This window comes from Vidua macroura, chromosome 2 (genome assembly GCF_024509145.1).
Source record: "Vidua macroura isolate BioBank_ID:100142 chromosome 2, ASM2450914v1, whole genome shotgun sequence".
Lineage (NCBI taxonomy): Eukaryota > Metazoa > Chordata > Aves > Passeriformes > Viduidae > Vidua > Vidua macroura.
Window position 1 is genome coordinate 113,342,619 of NC_071572.1, and position 20,856 is coordinate 113,363,474.

The 20,856-nt window shown below is 38.7% G+C and overlaps 1 protein-coding gene across 5 annotated transcripts; it reads right to left on the reverse strand.

Annotated features, from left to right (window-relative positions):
- Positions 1 to 1,633: 1,633 nt before the first annotated feature.
- ARL6 (ADP ribosylation factor like GTPase 6) lies at positions 1,634 to 20,646 on the reverse strand. 5 transcript variants are annotated; one of them, XM_053971748.1, is made up of 8 exons: positions 20,575 to 20,646; positions 17,826 to 17,979; positions 15,984 to 16,045; positions 14,288 to 14,356; positions 11,804 to 11,898; positions 7,956 to 8,085; positions 6,488 to 6,543; positions 1,634 to 3,965 (listed from the first exon to the last, which is right to left on the reverse strand). In XM_053971748.1, exons 2-8 carry the CDS (start codon positions 17,946 to 17,948, stop codon positions 3,940 to 3,942), a joined length of 561 nt encoding a protein of 186 aa, XP_053827723.1. In that variant the 5' UTR covers positions 17,949 to 17,979; positions 20,575 to 20,646; the 3' UTR covers positions 1,634 to 3,939. The 5 variants fall into 5 exon arrangements, with proteins under 5 accessions (XP_053827723.1, XP_053827725.1, XP_053827728.1 ...); XM_053971750.1 differs by having other exon boundaries at positions 17,826 to 17,976; positions 20,575 to 20,631; XM_053971753.1 differs by lacking the exon at positions 20,575 to 20,646 and adding an exon at positions 20,252 to 20,468 and having other exon boundaries at positions 17,826 to 17,976.
- Positions 20,647 to 20,856: the final 210 nt, after the last annotated feature.

The following is a 20,856-nucleotide window of genomic DNA, read 5'->3' on the forward strand; positions in this document are numbered from 1 at the left end:
GTAAGGATTTCTGTAAAACGGGAATGAGGCAGGCCAGAAAGAATGAAATAAATGGATGACAGCAATTAGTAATAAAAAGAGTGTTTTTTCAACCAAGTAAAACTTTAAAAACAAGTAAAACTTTAAACAAACAAACAAAACCTCCCTCCAGCCCCACCCCTTTTGAGATTAAACGCCATGTCTTGGCTTAATAAATGTTTGCTTTTAAGGACAAGCATTTTGAATCAGCATTACTTTTACTTCTTATTACCAACAAAATGATATTTCCTACTTAAAGCTCCTAAGAGATAAGCTGCTTTCTAAAACAGTTGCACAGCTGTTTTACAGAAGCTCTAAAGTGCAACGTTACCATTCCACGTATTACCACATCAGAATGCCTGTCTGCAGACAACTAAGCTGAGCTGTTATGTCTGGTCTTTTACAGCAGCTTATCTTTCATATTAGTAAATAAAACACCCCAAGGAAATTACAGTTAGAGGGCTGAGATTAAAAGGAGGCTCCATTACATTTACATCCTCACACTTAGAACTGCCCTTGCTTCATGTGAAATTGCCCAGGAGTGTTGAGGCCACGCAGGCTCTCAGCACAGCTGCAAGGAGTAGTTAAACACAAGGTTCCCATGGGCTGGTGCTCTCAGTACTAGAGAGGCACAGCTAGGAAAATCAGGATTTACACATTTACCTGATAGCTCCCTCCTCACTGAAGAGACCTAGAAGGCAACACTTTGTATGTGAAAACAACTGCAGCATATTTCAGCTGAAAATGCTAGTCTTAAGCCTGACCAGGCATATTTAAAGGAAATTAATAAATATGTAGGTGGGCAGCTGGCATAGAAGCAAGAGCACAAAACACTGAGTGCATGTAAAGACTAAAATCCCTGAGTCTCTTTTGGTCACTCTACTGCCCTTCAAGTTACCACTTAATGCACACACCTATAGTAACATGGATCAAAAAAAGGAATATTCCCTTGTCTGCTTTGTTCCTCAGACACAAAGAACTTGTCAATGCAAACTGTCTTGGAGCACCCAGATAGAACACTTTAACATCCTAAATGTACTGGGAGAATGAATAATGGCATGGAAGTCTGACAGCCACAAAAACCAACTCCAAAGCAGCCTTTTTGCACAGATACATGAGGATTTTGTGCAATATAGGATCCTTGTACCAACAAAATTCAACATTTCTAGAGCAACTCAGGGCTCCAGCACCTGTGGATGTTAGTGACTTATGCCTGTACACTAAGGAGAGGTGAACATGCAGAGATACCCTCAGAAGGTTCCAAAAGTAAGATAACTAATGGGTGAAGCAGTAATAAGCAGGGGGAGGGTAATAAAAATCCAGCATTTTACTCATAGAACTGTTCCTATTTCCATTCCTTTCAACAGGTCTTCATTCAGACCAGTGGCCTCAGAGGGGAGGAACAGAAAGAGATGCTGCAGAACAAAATCAAACACCAAAAAATCAAGAAGGGGAACAATAACAAAAGTACAAAACTAACTGCTGTTTTCAAAAAGCACTAACTAACCACATTAGAGAGCAAAAAATAAAACATATTAGAGTATTTCCCTTGGATCTGTGGATGGAAGAACAAAGCAGTAGGTTCAAACAGCTTCCCATGACAGTAAAGGCAATCCACAGGATAAATATAGCACTTTATGTAATTTAAGATAAACAAACAAAAATTATCAGAAAACCATCAAGATCCATACCATTCAAGGAAGGCAGAAATGCAGATGGATTCTATGTAAGAACTTACATTTTCTTTTGTAGGAAAGAATCTGTTAACTTAAAACTAAATGTTTCATTTAAATAAGACATATAAATGAATCACAATAATTACAAAATACTTATACACAGCAAAACAGTTTTACAAATATTACTTTCACGAGAATAGTTTTAGATTAGGTATTAGGAAGAAAGTCTTTACTGAGAGCATGGTGAGGCACTGGCAGTGATTACCCAAGGAATTTGCAGTCTTCCCACCCTTGGAATTGTTCAAGGCCAGGCTGGATGGAGCTCTGAGCAACCTGGTCTGGTGGAAGGTGTCCCTTGTCCAAACAAGGCGGGGGCTGGAACTCACTGATCTTTAATGTCCCTTTCAACCCATTATTTTAATTACTGTATTATCCAAAGCAAAGTAAACCTGTAAATTATCTGCTCACAATTCGGAGGAAAATTTCTCAGAATTATATATTACTGATCCTTTTTTGTATTTGATTTTTGTATAGATAGATTCAGAGTTGACAAAAGGCCAACAGTGTCACAGAAAGAGACATGAAAATACTTCCATGACAAACTGAACTGTAAGAACCACAGCATCCTGTAAGAAAGATTTCTTACAGTGAGATTTTGTTTTGGCAAAGCAGGGGAGTTAAATTTAACTATTTAATAACAGAGTACATGACACTGTTCTCCCATTTCAGCTCCCTTTGCTCCAAATACTCCTCTGTGAGGTGAGGCCTAGAAGGCATGCTGACAGAACATTTGTGTGTCTTATATGCTAATGGGTGTGGGGGAAAGCTTCTGCAAGAGCTGCATATTACATGTCCCACAGGGATCAGGTAATCACTGAGTTAAATGGAGTCTTCAGCACTGCCAGGGCCAGTCTGCTCTTTCCTGAAGCGGCAGAACAAAAATAAAGTTCTTAATTTTTTACCTATGGTACACTTTGGAGCCAGAAAGTTTATTAAATTTATTTTTGGAAGTAAAACACTCTTTATACACAACAAAAGTATATAACACATTTCATAATAATGATCTAATAAACCAGTGAGCTGTCCCTTAACTGTGTTTTTGAACAACTGAGGCACAGGAAGTTCCACCTGGACATGAGAAGAACTTTCCTGTGCAGTGACCATGCACTGGAACAGATTGTCCAGAGAGGCTGTGGAGTCCCCCTCACTGGGGATATTCCAGAGCCACCCAGATGCAATCCTGTGCCATGTGCTCTGGGATGGTCCTGCCTGAGCAGGGAAGTTGGGACAGATGATCGTACTCTGGTCCCTTCCAGTCTGACCCATCCTGTGATTCATATGCTCCTTAAGTATCTGGAAGAGAAGTCTAGTGGATTAGGTAGTGTAAAAAATACATGCAATTAATTAAAAAACCCCTTGGCAACAGAGATACCATTTTATTACATATACAGTGCTATATCCACTGGAATATGGATAAACAAATTCCAAATGAAACAAATAAAAAACCCAAAAATCTCTAGGATGTAAAGACCATTAATGAGCATATTGAAGTTAAAAAACCCAATCAGGGCATGTCATATATTTCAAGTTTTATTGATGGGAATGCAAATATAACCATGGCATAATCACAAAACAATTAGTAACATTTCATTAAAATAAATTTCTTAAAAACATCTGGAATCATCTATAGCAAATACACTGAACATTTGAATCCTTATATCTTTAATCAAAATACTCTTATAGAAGTATATTAGAGATGGATAATAAAAACCCAACATCAAACTTTAATATAAAAATATGGCAGTAATGCCTAAAACTGGGCAACTAAAATCAGTAGGTATTTTATGTAGCTGGATTTCAGGAAGTGCTGATTATTCTTTCTCTGGAAAAGAAATATTCCCATTTGCTCAAAAAGTGTCTCCCCAAAAAACAGAGGGGCATTTACTGATGGCTAATTATCACCTAAACCTCAATTGTATGCAGATGTTTATTGTTAACACAATTTTTTTTTTTTTTTTTGTATATGCTCTCCAGTCACAAGATTCAATTTAATTCATCAATGTGCATACCTGAGGTGCTAGGTTGTCTACATTCAGTTTTCCTGGAAGAGATACTAAACTGAAACAAGTCAATACAGGATATTTTAGCTGAACTGTTCATCTTCAAATCATTCTTCCTTTCCAAGGAACTTGTTCACCTACTGACAAAGGGTGTAAAAGAACCTCATAGATCCTTTATTTATCTCTCATGTCTTCATTGCTTGCATCTGACCTGTTAATAAAAAGAAACATCTAGTCTTAGCACAAGATGAATTCTTGCTGCATTTTGCTTTTGGAAAACATAAAATAGACCTAGATATTTTGGTGTAGTTACAAGAATGGGGGACAATGTGGAGCTGTTTTCAACTTGCTCTCTCATCCACTTCTGAAATTCCTGTACAGCCAAGTTGTTTTCTTCAAATCTTGCTAATTTAATAGGGAGACTCTTCCATCTAATACAATTTTTATCTTCATCAGGCTTGTAAGATCATTTTGATGACCATAAGACTTGGAAGTTTGTTTTATGAAGTATGCATTTCAATTCCTTGTAGGCATTTTGGCTTCCACCTAACAACATAAACCACCCAATAGCAAAAGATTTAAAGTTTGGTTTCTAATAACTCACATGAAAACTCTGCTCTCAGTAGCCACACTTCTCCATATTGCTGCCAGATTGCCACTTCTCAACTCACTTCAAATGTTTTCTTGGTTACCAAGAGCATCCAGCATCCCATTACAAAATGTGGAAATCAGCACAATTTCCCCCACTAAGGGGGAATGCTGTGAGACAGGTTTGTTTTACCCTATGGAGGATGTACTGTTGCAAAAGCAACCCCATTACAAAATAAGGAAATAACAACCTCAGCCTCCAATAGGGGAAAAAATACAGAAAACCTTCTACTCCTGCCACCCCAACTGTGAAGTGGGTCTGGAAAGGGTAACTAAGGAAAGCTTGGCTGCTAACAAGAACTGTGCACTAATTCACCAGGTGTCATTTCATCCTCTGAATTTTATGGCATCCCCAGGCTGTGATTTAGGGACTACCATAACTACAGAGTTATTCCAAATATTTCCATCTGGTGCTCTAGGAATGAGGAGAATCAAGAGTAAAAAATTGTCCTTGAAATATCAAAGTATTCAGCCTTTAAACATATAATTGCCAAACTGCATGTGCTTAGGTAACAGTTTAAACTCAGCCTCTCTTAAGATTTTGGGTTCGCTGAACCAGGGAGTTAGATTTTCAGATAGAGCCCATCTATGAGGATTTTCAGCTCAGAAAATTAAGAAGTTTAACACTTCATAAGAAGTGAATGGCTACGAAGAGCTATGTGAGTGACAGCAGAAGCATCTGTGACAGCATCTGCTGCTGTGCTTAAAAAATCTACATATATAACTTAAATATTTTGTCAGAAAATATTTACACAAGCATTTGAGATCCTTTTAAGTAGCATGAAGAACAATTTTGGTACAAACACAAAATTTGGATTGAAACTCTAAAGGTTCCCCCAAGAGAAGCAGAGACCCTGAACACAGAAAGAAAACATTACTAAGCCAGAACTATGCCTGAATTTAAGAAAAATTATGATTTGGAATCTGCCTCTGTGATGATAGGATACAGGAGAGGAGGAAACCCAGTATCAAAATCCTGGTTCCCTACCCCAGAATTATTTTAGCTGGTGGAGGATACATCACTGCTCTTCTGTAGGGCAGTAAATCTCTTTCTAAAGACTATTTTTGGCGAGCAGCCCTCCCTCTGAAAACATCACCGAATGGTTTTATACACTACAGTAACTCGGTAAAACAAACCATCTTTTTCTGGTCAGCAGGACGAGTCTAAGTAGAAAGGACAGTTTGGTGTCCCCAGAGCAGTGGGGATGGGTTAACCCGGGCCAGGGCTGGCTGTTACCCTTCTGGAAGGAGGCTCTGTCCCCGGGCCAGCGCTGACACCCGGCGGCCAGCGGGGCACAGCACAGGCGGGTGCTGCAGCGCAGTGAGCCCCCACCACCCGAAGCACTTCACAGCACGAGCAACGCCAGCCAGGGAGCTAAAACTGGGACCAGTCTGCCAAAACTATGCCACACTTCACTAATCTAAACACTGAGCAGGAGCACAAGAGAGACCAGAGCCTTAGTGGCACACAACAGAAGGAGACACAACATCTGCACCAAGATTTTAATTACACAACATCCGTACCAAGTTTGTAATTAAAGATGCTGGATGTCAGTCATCATCCAAGCTGGATCTGATATTTTCTTCCATGCAGTTATGAGTGTCTGCATGTCCTATAATCGTTATAGTGTAAGAAGTTCTTCTTTTGGCTCTGGATTTAAGAGCTGAAGGCGTGTAATTAAAACCAGTGTATTTGTCTGTGAACCTGGCTTATTTTCTTCACCATTTCTTGATACATAACATTAAGTTATGTAAAACAGGGACAGGACATTAAGAATAAATTAAAGAAGAAACTGAACTACCGCAATAAGAAATTGAAGTGTGGGAGCTGGTATTGTTCGCAAGAGTGTGCATTAGTATTTCATAATACACACTTTGGTCAGGGAAGCCCACGTTATGTTTTGTGTACATTAAGGAGGTAAATGAAAGGCAAATATGAGATAGAGCTTTAGTACTCACTGTGTAATTTGATCTGACAGCAGAAATGGACAGAAAGAAAACAAAGGAAATAATAAAGAAAAAACCTTACAAAATGAAAGAGTTCAACAGAATGAAAATACAGCAAGAGAATTACGTATGATATACCTTGGAGCCAATCCACACCTTCTTGTAATCCTTCTCCTTTAAGAGCATCACTGGCACTGAAAGAAACAAATCAAATTTCAAAAACATTGTAAAAATACCAGTTCTAGTTGAGTCATCACCAAACTTGTAATTTACATAATTGCAAAGTAGCATCAGGTAGTTTCCTTAGGTTTTCTTCCTATACAGAAAACTGCTCCTCAAATAATATATGGTACCTTCCCCACAGGGAAACATCATTTCATGATGTGTTCTTTTTTAATTCCAGTTTCAAGGTACAAGGAATCATTCCTAGAACATGAGGGGCTCTGGGAGAGCTCCCACACGAGGCAGACACATTGTTCTGCAGCACCTCCCTCCTCAGACAACGCTGTGAAAGATGTTCACTCCCTCCAACACCAGCCGTGAATCATGGAATCACTTAGGCTGGAAAAAACCTTTAAGATGATTGAGCCCAAATGTCCTCCAAGCAGTTCCTACACACAGTGAGAATGCTGGAGTACTGGAAGGAGGCACTGTGTGTGTGTGTACACACTTCATTGTAACAGCAACCCCAGGAGTGTCTGTCAATGTACAAAACTATTCTGCCACACTGAGAGCAGTGTAAATCCACCTTCTAATCACGGGGGGATAACTGTTTGAATGCTCTTCATTCTTCAATTTATGACAACCAGCACAGCAGTGAATCTGGACTGTAACTGCAGTTTCCTATAAAATGATCTTCCAAGAAGCTTGGGAATTCCTGAGTGTCATTTCTGGACAAAAACAACGTGCAGGTAACCAAGTTTAACATTAACGGGCCTAAAATAAAAATTGTAGCTTTCAGCAGCATTTAGCTGCTGATTTCACTTTTATTTATAACAGCTGAGGACTTTAATAGGACAAAAAAATAACTTCTATAAAGCACTTCTGGTAAAAGGAGAGTTTTTTCCTTGTGAACACCAGCACAAAGTAAAGCTTACATCCTTCAGGAACAAAAGACTAGCTCCTACAACTAAAAATCCCCTCAAACATGACTAAATGGCCTTTCAACAACAGTTTACTGAAGCACCTGCTGAGTGAAAAAAAACTCCAAAGGTTTTATTATTGATATTCTCAAATCTGCAAGGTAATCTAGCAGGAGCACTCTGATAACAATTTACTCAATTTCCCAGTAAAATGTAATGTCAACTGTTCTTCTCATATCAACCCTGCTTTCTGATTTCACTGGAAATCCTCCATTCCATTACTTGGCTAGCAGTTCTGCTGTGAAAACTTTAAAGTCACAGTCTAAATGAATGCATTGTACATTTAAAATAAGTTTTTTACTATTTAATAAGTATTTTAATATTACTGTTTTAAATTTACTGTTTCACTGGAATCTGTCTTTTATCTACTCCATTTATTTTATACATTAGTGAGTGGCACGACAGGGCTAAAATAGGAATGCACAAAGTAATGCCAATAAAAGGATAGGAAAGTAGAACTTTACCAGATATGCCAGGGCTTGTCTTTGATGTTTTCTAAGGACAGCAACTGAGACACTTTCACAGATGACACTGCATCCCTGAGGTCCATCTTGTTAGCAAAGAACAGAATAGGCAGCCGACGGTGCTTAATGTCTAGGCAAGAGCAGAGACAGAACTCAGGACATGAGGCAACACTCATTAATCTCTGCATGTAACAAGGTACAAACAACACAGGGAGGTATTTTGGTCACCTGTAGCTGCAATTCTCTGCAGGTTGTATCCTACCAAGATGCACACACTGTTGGGTCACCTGGCATGCTTTCAAAATGCTCACAAAGTTCCTTGCAGGCTTTGGAATCTTTCACCCCCCTCTCCCCCTACCTTATACCCACGCTTCAAGCTGGAGATAGGAATTGCTGCTGAAGCTGAGGAACAAGAGATCAAACCACTGCCTACAAACACTGCACATCTCTGCTTAGTGAGGACTGGATGTATAAAATGGATGGAAAAAATAATTTGTGTTCATTCACATCATCACAATAGTTCAGAAGAGTAGTCTGAATTATCCTTTAGTGTCCTGGAAAGCATCCATTACTTCATAGAATTTATACAATTGGAAAAAAATGCACATGTGGACATCCTTTATTCTCCCTTCCCTAGAAGGACTTCTTCTCCAGAAGCTCCTTCAGTTAGCAGTGAGAACTACAGACCAAGCAAAGTACTCTGGCAATTTCTGGGATACTTACACATAGACAAGTTTAAACCTTTAAACTTTAAGATTACCCCAAAAGACTATATGGTGATTGAAAGGAACCAAAACATACTCTCTTCAAAGTTACATATGTAACACTGTCAAAAAAATTACCAGCACCAAGATTAACTCTCAAAGTTTTTCATATTATTTATACAAAGAATGGTATCCAGAATTAGAGAAAATCTAGGTTTTAGTCTATCCATCAGTGCTTGATAGGAGAAGAAATTACACACTACCATCGCAATGAAAATTGCTACACAGGATCTTTTTAAAATAGCAAAAAGAAAAGGTTATGTCACACAGGAAACGAGGTAAAGATTTATTTTAAAATGTCAAACATAAACCATCTGGCCCTGCTGATGGGCAGGAGGATGATAAAACCCCCCAAAATCCCAACAAACTGTCAGTGCTGAAATGCTTTGTACTTTCCTAATTATGTTCTTTTCCACCTTCCCACTAAACCTTTCCACAGAATTAGTGGAGATAACACTACTTCCCCATATTCATTCAGAGATGGTAAGTGCTGATCAAAACAGACAATTTTCACAAGCTATTTACCCTTCCTGGAGCTCTTTTGTCCTCTGATATCCATAAGCACAAATCAAAGGCCTCAAAATACAAGCACAGTATAATTAAATCTCTGTTTTGATTCCATAGTTGAACAGCTATTGAGTCTCCTGACTGAAATTTTTACAGTAATTTACAGTATAATTAAATGAACCCTGGTACCCACAGGTTGCAGGTTATGGGTAAATTAAAACCACATAAATTAGCTGACATCATATATGCAAACAGCCAAGTTAATAAAGGAATTTCCAGTGTTTTCCTAAACAATTTGAATGGGGCACAACCTACCCACCTGGACTCATAATGCACACCCAAAGATATTTGCTAAATAAAGTCATGGTCACAGAAATTTATATTATTTCCTTATGTGCAGTTTTCCCCTCCCACACTTTTCACAGTTACTAATGGAAAGCAAACATTTTCTAGCTGCAAGTGGTTATGAATTAACACATTTAAAAATATTCCAGACACTAGATATGTGATGTGCAATTTTACACAAATAATTTGAAGTTTACAAGAATTTCAGTTTAATTTAGAAGCGTGTGCTGGAGGTGAAGTGACCCAAGAGTGATCATCTAATCCAGGTAATCTATGGCTACCATCTTTCAAAGTGCTGAAGAATGACATTTGAGTAAAAAACCAAAATATGATACAGTTATCATTAAATAAGATGCTATTTGAAGAGTGCATTGTCCATTAATGTAGGTAAAGATAATTTATAGCTCTGATTCACACAAGAGTCCCAGCTAGTACAACTTCTAGCCCCATAAATGCTTCACAGGACACATTCCCTTCCCTTTCCCTCAGGCAAAGCCTGGCAAAAAGACAGGGAACTGTTTTACTGCGGGATTGCTAAGATTTTCAGAGACAGGAATCGATTCAATTCCATGTAAAACTTAGGTAAATACATACATTTAAACCACTCCAGGAGGATGACACCGACAGAAGCATAGATTGGGAGAAAGTAGGGTATGCAGCAAGAAAGGCAGAACATTGATACAAATAAAAGTACTGATATAGCAAACCAGTTGTATATTGATTCACCTAACAGCTACTTTTATTGAACATTATCCTAGAAGAACTTTTTAAGCTCTTTGATATATCAAAACTGATAAATCAGTGACACTGTTGCTGTGTTGGAGCTAAGCCACTCCAGGGCAGAAATCCACAACTGCTGTCTCCTGGTTCTCAGGACTGCACTCAGTGGCCAGAGTCTGGTCTTTTGAACTTGAAGACACAAATTCATGAACAACTGAACAGCACTGACCTGCTAGGTCAGCATTAGTGACCTATTAATGCCTAAAAGAAAAGCCCCACCTGAGGTTGCTTCTACTCTGTCTAAACATTTTTATTCTTCTGCCCTCTGTTAAGCCAGTAACTCCTTCCAGCAGCTTTACCTCTCACCCTTGACCCTGTGTGGTTCCACTTTACTAACAGAATTGGGTTTTACTGCTGCAGTTAATTCCTGACTTGATACACAGTGCCCTGGCCTCTGTGTAATCCACCTGCAGCCTTTGGCTCACCCCATCCTCCCTGTGACTTTTGTAACACTGCCTTTTCAGTGTCTGCATTTGAAGTAGCCCATACCCTTGAATGAGAAATTAGAGCATGAGAATAAGAAGGTCCAGTCAGCTCCAACATCTTTGCTGATGAATTAAAGTGTTACATATAATCTTCATGGAAAATAAAGACATGGGAATATATTTGTCCCTATCACACATTGTTTTTCTTAGAAATTCAACTCAGCTTTTCCTTTCTTATTTGCAGCATGGGAATTTCAGAAGTTAAGGCTCTATCACTTTAATAAATAATTAAGGAATCACAGGATTATTTCACTTTTAAACTTCCTAGATGTAGTTTAATATTTTGGTCAGGCAGAGCAACTACCAAAAGTGCTGAAAGTCAAAATTGCATATTGCTTACAGACACATCCCAGTAATGCTGGATACATGGAAAGGAAAAGAACTGACTGATATCAGAACTTAATTAAGGTGCAGTCTCATGTAAAAAAAAACCCAACCCAAACCCCTAAAAAATTTCCCTATGAAAGAGGATATGAGAGGATTGATCACAAATCCTTTCATATCCTCTTTCATAGGGAATTAAAACTGGTGTAATTATCCCTCCATATTTCTGGCTAAAACATAAAAATTATAATGAAGATGACAAAAGAAAGTTATATGTTACATTAAAGGAATTAGCTGTCTTCATGGAAAAAACAGACAGGGAGACACACAGTTTTGTCTGTCCTGCTCATCAAAGAAGCTTCTCCAGCTTCCAATTCAAAGTCTATTCTTTCTTAAACAATGTAACTTTTGATCTATATTGATTATAAGAGACCAACCCAACTCAGTGTAGAAAGCTGAAGTGTGACCAAATTCTAAATGTGAATAGGTAAAAAAAAACCCAATACGTTTTTGAAGACTATTATTGTGCTAATATTCATGAAAGGTTAAAATACTTGCAAAGTATTAAGAATGTGTCAGATAAGGGCTTTTCTTAAGGCAACATAACAAATACAGACACACAAGGGGAAAAAAGCCTCCTCACCTGGATGATTCAGAAGGGTGTCAAGTTCTTCTTTGGCCACGACCATTCTTAATTTGTCACTGCTATCAATGACAAAAATAATGGCTTGGCCTTCTCTGCATAACATAAAAAGAGCAAAGAGGCAAATTATAGGTTCTCAAAGAAATGAGTATTCTGTGAATAAGAAAAGGCTTCAGAAGAAACACCAAAAAAAAAGTCCAAACAAATCTGATTTTTTTCTCTAATTTTTGTCATTGTTATTTACCATTAACATTTGAATCCAGTCTTATTTCTGAAATTCAATCTTTTGGTGACATCATTTTTTTTAGACATGAGGTTGTTGCCTGCCCCTACAAACTTCAGTCTCCACACACCTTCTAGAAAAGCTTGGTTTTACTACCCAGACTGAGAGATGAACTCAAAATGTTCTGCTATTTTGACATTGTGGTCAGGCAGGAAAAAACCCCATTAAGACAGATCTTTACAGAAATTCTGTATTTCCTGTACTAAAGTTTATTTAGGGAAAGGTCAAATACCCTTTTAGATAAAACCTGTGTCCACAGCTAGGCATATGCAGGTTATTTTAACCTTTACATATCCTGCATAAACAGGATCTTTCTTTTTTTTTTTTTTTTTCAAATAACAGGGAAAAACTTTCAACTATTTCAAATCATTAGGACATTTTGCTGGTAGTGTGACCACAGTCATAACATAAATGCAGCTACTCAACTCATTATTTCAGGATGTTTACTGATATTTTGACTTGATGTTCCATTTATTGAAACTTGTTTTGAAAACCAAATAAAATCTCACCAATACATAATTCACCTGTTGTAAATACCCACAGAAAGTATATTTACTTTATATTTTAATGTAATATTCACTTCTACTTCATTTTACATTTCTCTGAGGCACCATTAGGAATACATTCTTTGCCCTCCAGCACCATCTATCTTTGTATTTTGATAAGAAACAATTCTATACCTGCTAGAAACCAGAAATAACCTGAGCAGCCCAAGATTGTATGAGGAGGCCCATTCTTTTCTGGTGTACAGAACCTTTAGTAAATAAAGTTTTGCATATTAGCTGAAAATGCCTAAGCAATTTTCCTGAGCATAGAGAATTTTACTAGAGGAATCAAGAGTACTGGCATGTATTTACCAGCAAAAAAATAACTTCACAAAGAAGTAACAGGGATAGGGACACAACATGATTTTGGGATAATTTAAGATAAATGTACTTAGAGGATGACCTAGAAGATACTTTCAAGCTAAATAGAAGAAAAGTCCAGACTTGAAGGACTCCAAGACAACTACTTTGACATTTGCCCAGATTTAATTTCCTGCAAAATTAAATATTGCTTAACTTTATAAACTGAACAGCACATAATTATTTTATTAATATTTTTATTTAATTAATAGAAAATATTTTTTAATATTATTCTTAGAAGCTAATCTTAAATATGTGCCTACTGGTGCTGGATCAGGACCAGAGGTGGATACAAGTGCATATTTCACTTTCAGCATAACCTAAAAAACTCCCTTACAGTTAGGGAGTTATTGTTAAGATGCAAAAGCCATTTGTGCCCCACAAGGGATAAGTTACTGCATTAAATACAGCAAACACAAAAATTATTTGCTTATGAAGCACTCTGCTAGAATTTTGAGAGCAGCCTGAGGGCATCAGTTGCTGAAATGCAAATCTAACACTCTTGAACAATGAACATCCCCTGGCCAAATGTTTTCAATGCTAACACAATTTGCAAAGGAAGGAGAGAAAGCAGTAATCCTCAATTAAAAAACAATTTAAGCTCTACCACAACTGATATTAATATTTAATCAATATTATAATCTTCAGAATTTCTCCCTTCTATTTCTCCAAGATACTTCTGCAAGGTTTAGTATTGTTCATGTTATTTAGATCAGGATCAGGCATTACAGAATAGCAATGAGACAATGCAAATAAAGATTAAGTTTCACTAAAAGCTCCAAAACCAGAGAATGGTGTCCATCTACTACCAAAAGGCAATACCAGAGTGTTATAAAATACAGAGAAAATCCATTTTAATAAAGACATTAAGAATGTTCATTCATATTCTTAGTTACATGTGCCTTAATCTCTGAGGTTCATTTCCCTCACCTCTAAAAATCTCAGCCATCAGCCAGTATCTTGGAGGTTTTAAGTAACTGACCTACAGAAGAACTGAAAAGCTGGAAACCTAACTCATCTTGAGCTTTCTTACAGGATTGGTTTTCAGGTTTCAACATTTAAATCTCATCTCTAGTATGTTCCCCAAAGATGTCCCTGAAAGCACAGAGTAACACTGGATAAAAATTTTCATTTGTTAGAATAGAAAGTTTTATTTATCCAGTATTTTTCTGTCAAACACAAGGTATAAGTCTTCTCTGAATCATTTCTAACCACTAGATATGATCAATTTTCTGTTGAAATAACCTACACAACAGTTAATACGAACAGCAGTGCTTTAAAAGAAATTAGGCTTACTTGTAGTAGTGTTCCCAGAGGTCTCTGTATTTCCCTTGACCTGACATATCAAACACTGTGAAAGACAAACTGCAAAGAAAAGAAGTGCATGAGGCCCAGAAAAAAGAACAAAACCCAAACCACATCCACTTTCTTTGCTACTCTGACAAAAAAAAAAAAAAAAAAAAAAAAAACAAACAACAAAACCCAAAAAAACCCCACCAGATCCAGATCAATTTGAATCTCAATCAACTGAGAAAAATTCCCAAAGGAACTCTGGTTGCACTCAGATGATCCTACTCAGTTTTTCAGTCCTACAATAGAAATATTTCACAATGGAGAATGTGTTTACTACCTGAATAAAAGAAATAAACCAAATATTTAAAGTTACATCAAATGCAAAAGAAACTCCCATTCAATCTCACTCTCTATCATGGCAGTATAAAATACTGTTCATGTGTAAGTGAAATTCAGATGAACCATGACTTAAAGTCCATGGCCTGTCTTAAATTCTGTCCCTACACAGGTATAAATGTGGGCAAAATAAAAGGCTTTTTAAAAAAATAAATAAATTCCACCTTTAGGAAAAAAAAAAAAAAAAAAAGAGTACATTTTGGTTTTTGGTTCAGAACTCGGCTCTCCTTTTTTGGGTAGCCCCAAGTAGCTTCCCAAGTGAAGGCCACCAAAACAAAGAGGTTAGGAAAAGGAAGCTCTCCAGACATTCTTCCCACTCTATGTCCAGACATAGAGTTGTGGGTTTGTCAGTTTGTAGAGTTTTAGGTTTTGGGGTGGGTTTTTTAGAGGTTGTTTTGTTTTGTTTTTTTAAACATTCTACATGCTGTATTTACAGGTCATCACCTCTCCTCCTACAGGATCAGAATAAAAAAAAAAAAAAAAATTAATTTACATTCTCACACGGGAAGTCCCAAACTTGTCTGATGTACTTTATTGGGACAGAGCTCAGCTGTGGAAGCTCTTAGAGAAATATGAACCCTCTCAGTATAACATATCAGCTAAAAGAAACAAACAATTTTCTCAGCTCAAGGAACAAACAATTTTCTTGCACATCTCCTGCCCAGTGAGGCCATACTGCTTGGTTTGAAGACTAACTGCACACACCAAAAACACCCAGTGAAGGCCACAAAATAATAAAATGATGCTGCCTCCTTGAAATATCCTCGTGTCACGACATTCTTAATCTAAATCTTAGTCTTCATTCAACTAATGACTTATTGCTCTGTTTCCTGGCCTTTGCTCCTGCCACCTTTACATTGCTAATGCTGTAGCCATCCTTTTGCATTTAATGAGATTACAGTGCAATCTGTTCAGAGTACCTCCAGTGAGAGTGCTTAATTTAGGTTACCAGATTGAGAGTGGAATTTAAGCTGCCACCTCAGCAGCTGTCTCTCCTCCAGTCTGTAACAGTGCCCTATTCTGGAACTCTCAAAAGACAGTGAGATGTTTATACATGCTACTGAAAAAAACCCCTCAAATTAAAAAAAAAAAAAAAATTAATGGTTTTATAGCACCACAAAACACACATTGTATTCTAACACACTCAGTCCTGGATCATGATTAGGTCTCGTGGGTACTACATTTCAACAAACTGCAATGTCATGTCATTACATCACCACACATGATACTCAGTGACAAATCCACAATTAAGTCCAACTATTGTATAAAAATCACTACTGCTATTGAAGAAAAAAAGTACTACCTTGAAGTTTTGAATTTCTCTATACTGAATCCTATTGTTGGAACGATGTCCTGAGTTTGAGCCTTTGAAGGAAAGAAAGCACAGATTTTACAATCAAATTAGAAAATGCAAATACTGAAACATATTTGAAACATGAATACATTATAGATCTATATTTGCCCCAAACTGTGCAATATTAAAAAAGTTCCCAAAAAGTAAAATAATTCAGAATCAAGGGTTTTGTATTTTCTGGGGAATAGAGCAAACACCACTGGAAATGCCAAAACACAAAGCATTATTAAGAGATCTGTCTGATAACTGATTTACTATGGAACTGGTCAAGGAACCTCTCAGCTAAGTTGGTGGAAAAGAATAGCTCCTCTAAGAAGCATGGATATTGAGCAGAAAGAAAGGCCACATCCCATAGATTACAGAGCTGTCTGAGAAAGTGACATGCAATCCTTGCACAGACTCCTAGAGCCCCTTATTCCAAACACCATCCATAGGCAGGTCCAGCAGAAACAGCTGCAGGGAGATGGAAAAACATTTGGATTTGCCAGCTCCAGTATAATGCTCCTGGGGTAAAGCAGCAGTTCTTAAGAAGACTGGGTTGACCCACAGCTCAAAATCACCTGTCCACTGGACTTCCTAAAAATAAACAGTTTTCTTAACTTTGATCTAATGACATTTGTTGCATGCTAGACTATTTGGCATGTCTTGCAAGGGTAGGACTTACACAAGTTGGATGTAAAGTTATCCTTCTATAAATTCTCATTACAAATAAATTCTATTTATTCTATTTGTGCAATTCCATTGAGAGCTTCTCTAATGCCCATTATTGTGATAAATCTTCAAGTCTGAGTTCAACTGTAGTTAGGAATCCTTTACTGCTTAAGGCATGACAGAAAAACCCTCTACAAAAAAGGTCTCAGTAATTACATAAAGTACAATTTGCCTGGTACACATTGTAGCCTTTCTCCCAAACAACTGGTAGGAGATAGCAAGGAGTTTTATAGTCTTTGTTTATAAATCTACTCAATTTTCAGTGGAAGAATAATTGCCAGGAAGGGAAGAGTAGCAGACTGTTCACTATGTCACACTTTTTAAACAATGTCCAGTGAACTTATCAGGTAAAATTCAATGAAAATTAATAATAATAATAAATAAAGCTGTGTCCTGATATAACCAGCAGAAATCAGTTTCCCAGATCAAATAACCAAGATGCACAACCTTTGGCTTTGAACATGCCTACCCAAATTCATCTATTTCGAGTCCATAAACATATCTAGAAATAAGGATCTTATTTTCAGAATATTAGGTACTCCTAGTGGCCTCAAACACTTTTCACTGGATGAATGAATCGTGAGTATTAATGGTACTTATTTTGAAAATGATTTTGCTTTAAAAATAGTGAAGTCACTCTTAAATGTGCATCTTCTTTTTATTTCTTATTTTGTTATCTCTTATCCATTTATTATTTTTCAGGAAGAGATTAAAATAAGCGTGGTAAGTTGTACAACTGTATTAATCCTAAATGTCCAACATCACTTGTAACTGCAATCTTGTGACAATTATTTAAGTGATTAAAGTGACCATTTCAGATCCTGATTTCAGCCATCATAAACCCCTCCTTGTTGGATGATCTTAACAAAAGTGTACCATGTTAACAGTAGGGTTTTTTCCAAAATAATGTGTGTGTGAATGCTTACCCTTAGTTTTAGTTAGTTGGAAAATCTTAAAATGTATTTGTTCCACTGTGCTAAATCACAAGCTCTGCACATCTTTTCCATGGGCACATCCTTTGTAACAGCATGCAAACCCAGATCAAACAAACACCCAGAGGGAACCAAGCAGGCTACTTACATTGGAAGGTTTAAGTTTATTGATGATCGTTGTTTTGCCGCTGTTGTCCAAGCCAAGGCACAAGACGTGAACCTCCTTTTTCTTCAGCCCTAGCCATCCTGCCAGCTTGTCAAACAATCCCATGGCCGTGGCTGGAAATCACAGGGATCACCTGCTGTTCAGGGAATCAGAGCTGTTGGAAAAGTGCTACATGCAGGGCAGTGCTGGCACCGAGGGTGGGCATGGGGCTGAGCAGCCTCACACCTGGGAGTGATGGTGTGAGCAGGACCCTACACAAACACTGGCCCAGGGGCTGGCCCTGCACATAAGCACATGGAGGGTAAGCTGCTTACAGCCAGGAGGCCTCGATACCAAAGTAGACTGGCTGTTTATAGCCCTGTCTATATCACACAATGCCCTTGATTCACTGGGCAGAAAACGCTCTGAGCAGCCCAAACAGGGGCACAATGCAGCGCCACCAGGGCTGCCACCAAACGGGGCAAAAACAAAAGCAGGGTCATTATCTTTACCTCAAATTGTCAGCAGTACACCATTCAGACAACAAAACTGTATTTCCCTTCTTCAGCACCTGCTACATAATTTACTGAACCCTGCATTAAATAAAGCACTCTCTGTTGATTCAATTCAAACTCTAATTCTCAGGTTTTGCCATTACTGACATGTATAAATTAGGAACTCTTCATTCACCACAAATAGAAACTGATTAAAATAGATCTAACAGACACCAAAACATTCACCCACACGTCAGGGAGATGCTGCTGCCCAGACTGTGGCTGAAGTTACCTGGCAGTGGCACATTCAAAGGAGCTTACATCACGTGTTCCCCTGCAATACCTGGCTACAGGCACTCTGCAAAGAGCATAACCCTTGTCTGCCCTGAATGAATTCCACTAGAAATAATTTCAGCAATCAGACAACTGAAACCTTTGAGATGCCTTGAATAATAAAGTATTTAATTAATGTCAGAGGATTTCTGGAGTGGTGAAGGCTGCTTTTTTTCTTAATAAATTAAATAACGCACAGCACTGGATAACTCTGAGTCAAGCTGAGGAAATCATAGCAGGAGGGGGAAAAGGTAAAAAAAAACCCATCAATAACAAATCTTTGATCACACTTCTTCACTAACTGATTACAAAATGATGGTTAACTGCAATTTTAATAATTTTAAAATATTGCATTTAATAAAGTCACACAAGTAACCATTCTGGCTAAAGGATTATTTTTTTCCTTTTTAAACACAGATCTTTCACAGAGCTTTCTCTGGTGCACTTTGATGCAGGACTGGTTATAATCTACATTACAGCTACACAGAATTATTACCAGGTTAAAAAAACCCAACATTAGTTATAGCAAGTCTCTCATTCTATCTCCCTTTGTTTTATGCCCCACTCCTTTTCTAATCCATATATACAAATCAGAGAGCAGATTAAAGCTGTTTATTATGAAATTAACCTGACAAAACCCTGCTCCAAGACACATTACTTTCTTACCCAATTAAGAGCTTCACCTATATATTCTAGATGATCAAAAAAATAGAGGGTCAAAAATACATTCTAGAGGGTCAAAAAACACATTTGTAGGAACTCCTAAAATGAAACAAGAGGAAATACAAGCCCTTAAAAATACTTCTAGGGCTTCACTTTTAAATCTAAAACCCTAAATACACAACAGTTGCTAGCAACATTTTAATGAGAGCCATGTTTTTCTAGCAAAATTTCCTACCAGTTGGCACAGTCATTATTTAAGAACACAGTGGGAAAGAAATGTACCCTTTATTTCTTGCCCTGCCCTTATTTTCATGTTTTTTCTCACCTATGAAGAGTTACAGCAGTTACAGCTAACACAGGTGCCTTTTTTCCCCCCTCTTTTTTTCCAGCTGATATTTTGTCTACAGTGCTACAAAACATACATCAGACATCTCAGAAAATTATTTAAGCCAGAGTCTGGTCCAAGAGCTTAACAGCAAACTCTCTAAGCTTTTTTTCTTAAGAAAGTATGTTCTTTCATGTCTGATCTTTGTCCATTTTCAAGCCTAATCAACAGCAAAGGAGATTTAATCCATGAAATAGAGAGCAACCAACAAACAAGTTCTAAGTGATGTCCAGGTGTTAGAAAGACAAATTATTTTTTTTGGTAGAACTTCCTTGTTTAGCTTTAGGGCTGGATATATTTCAATGGTCTAAGACCCAAAAGAAGGGAAAGACTGAGCATGTGGACTAATTAGCATGGGAAACGAGAGAATAATTAGCCACCAGAAGACAGGATACTAACTGATAAGGGAACCAGGTGACTTGCAGTCAATGAACATTAATGCCTTTGTTTGCTAAAATGTATGAACAGTGAAAAGCTTTGGTGGTGGCCGCGCTGCTTGGTGGATTTGCCGCCCAGCGCCCCTTTCTGCGCAGAACCAGAAATAAATCAAACACCTCGGCTCTGTGCGTGGCTCGGCCTCTGGCACACTGGCTGCAAGGACCTAATTCGGGACAACGCCTGGGTGCGGGGCATCGCAGCTTCCAGGGCTTCCCTCCCTCCCGTCAGCACCGCAACGCCTCGAGCCGCCCCGGCAGCGGCCGCGGATCCCCTCTCCCAGGCCAGGACAGAGTCTCCTCTCCAGGAGCGGCACAGGGTCCCCAGGGAAAGCCGGCACAGGGTCCCCAGGGAAAGCCGGCACAGGGACCCCAGGGAAGGCCGGCCCCGGGTCCCCCCTCCCCGGGCGCGGCCCCCGCGTCCCCGCGGCCGCAGCACCGACCTGGGCCCGGGAGGCGCCGGCCGGGCCCGCGCCGCCGCCGCCGCCGCCGTTGCCGAGGAAACCGAAGCCCCGCCCTCTCCCCGCCCCACCAATCCCGGCCCGCCGTCCCACCCGCTCCGCCTCTTCCGGCCAATGGGGGGAGGGCGTTGGGGCGGGGCCCGCCCGAGGCCACGCCCCCGGCGCGGTGGGGCTGAGGGGGCCGGGCCGGGGCCGAGGCTCGTCCCCTTCACTCTCCGCGTCCAGCGCCTCTGGAATGTTTGTTTCTAAGCGCTGCCCCTGTTC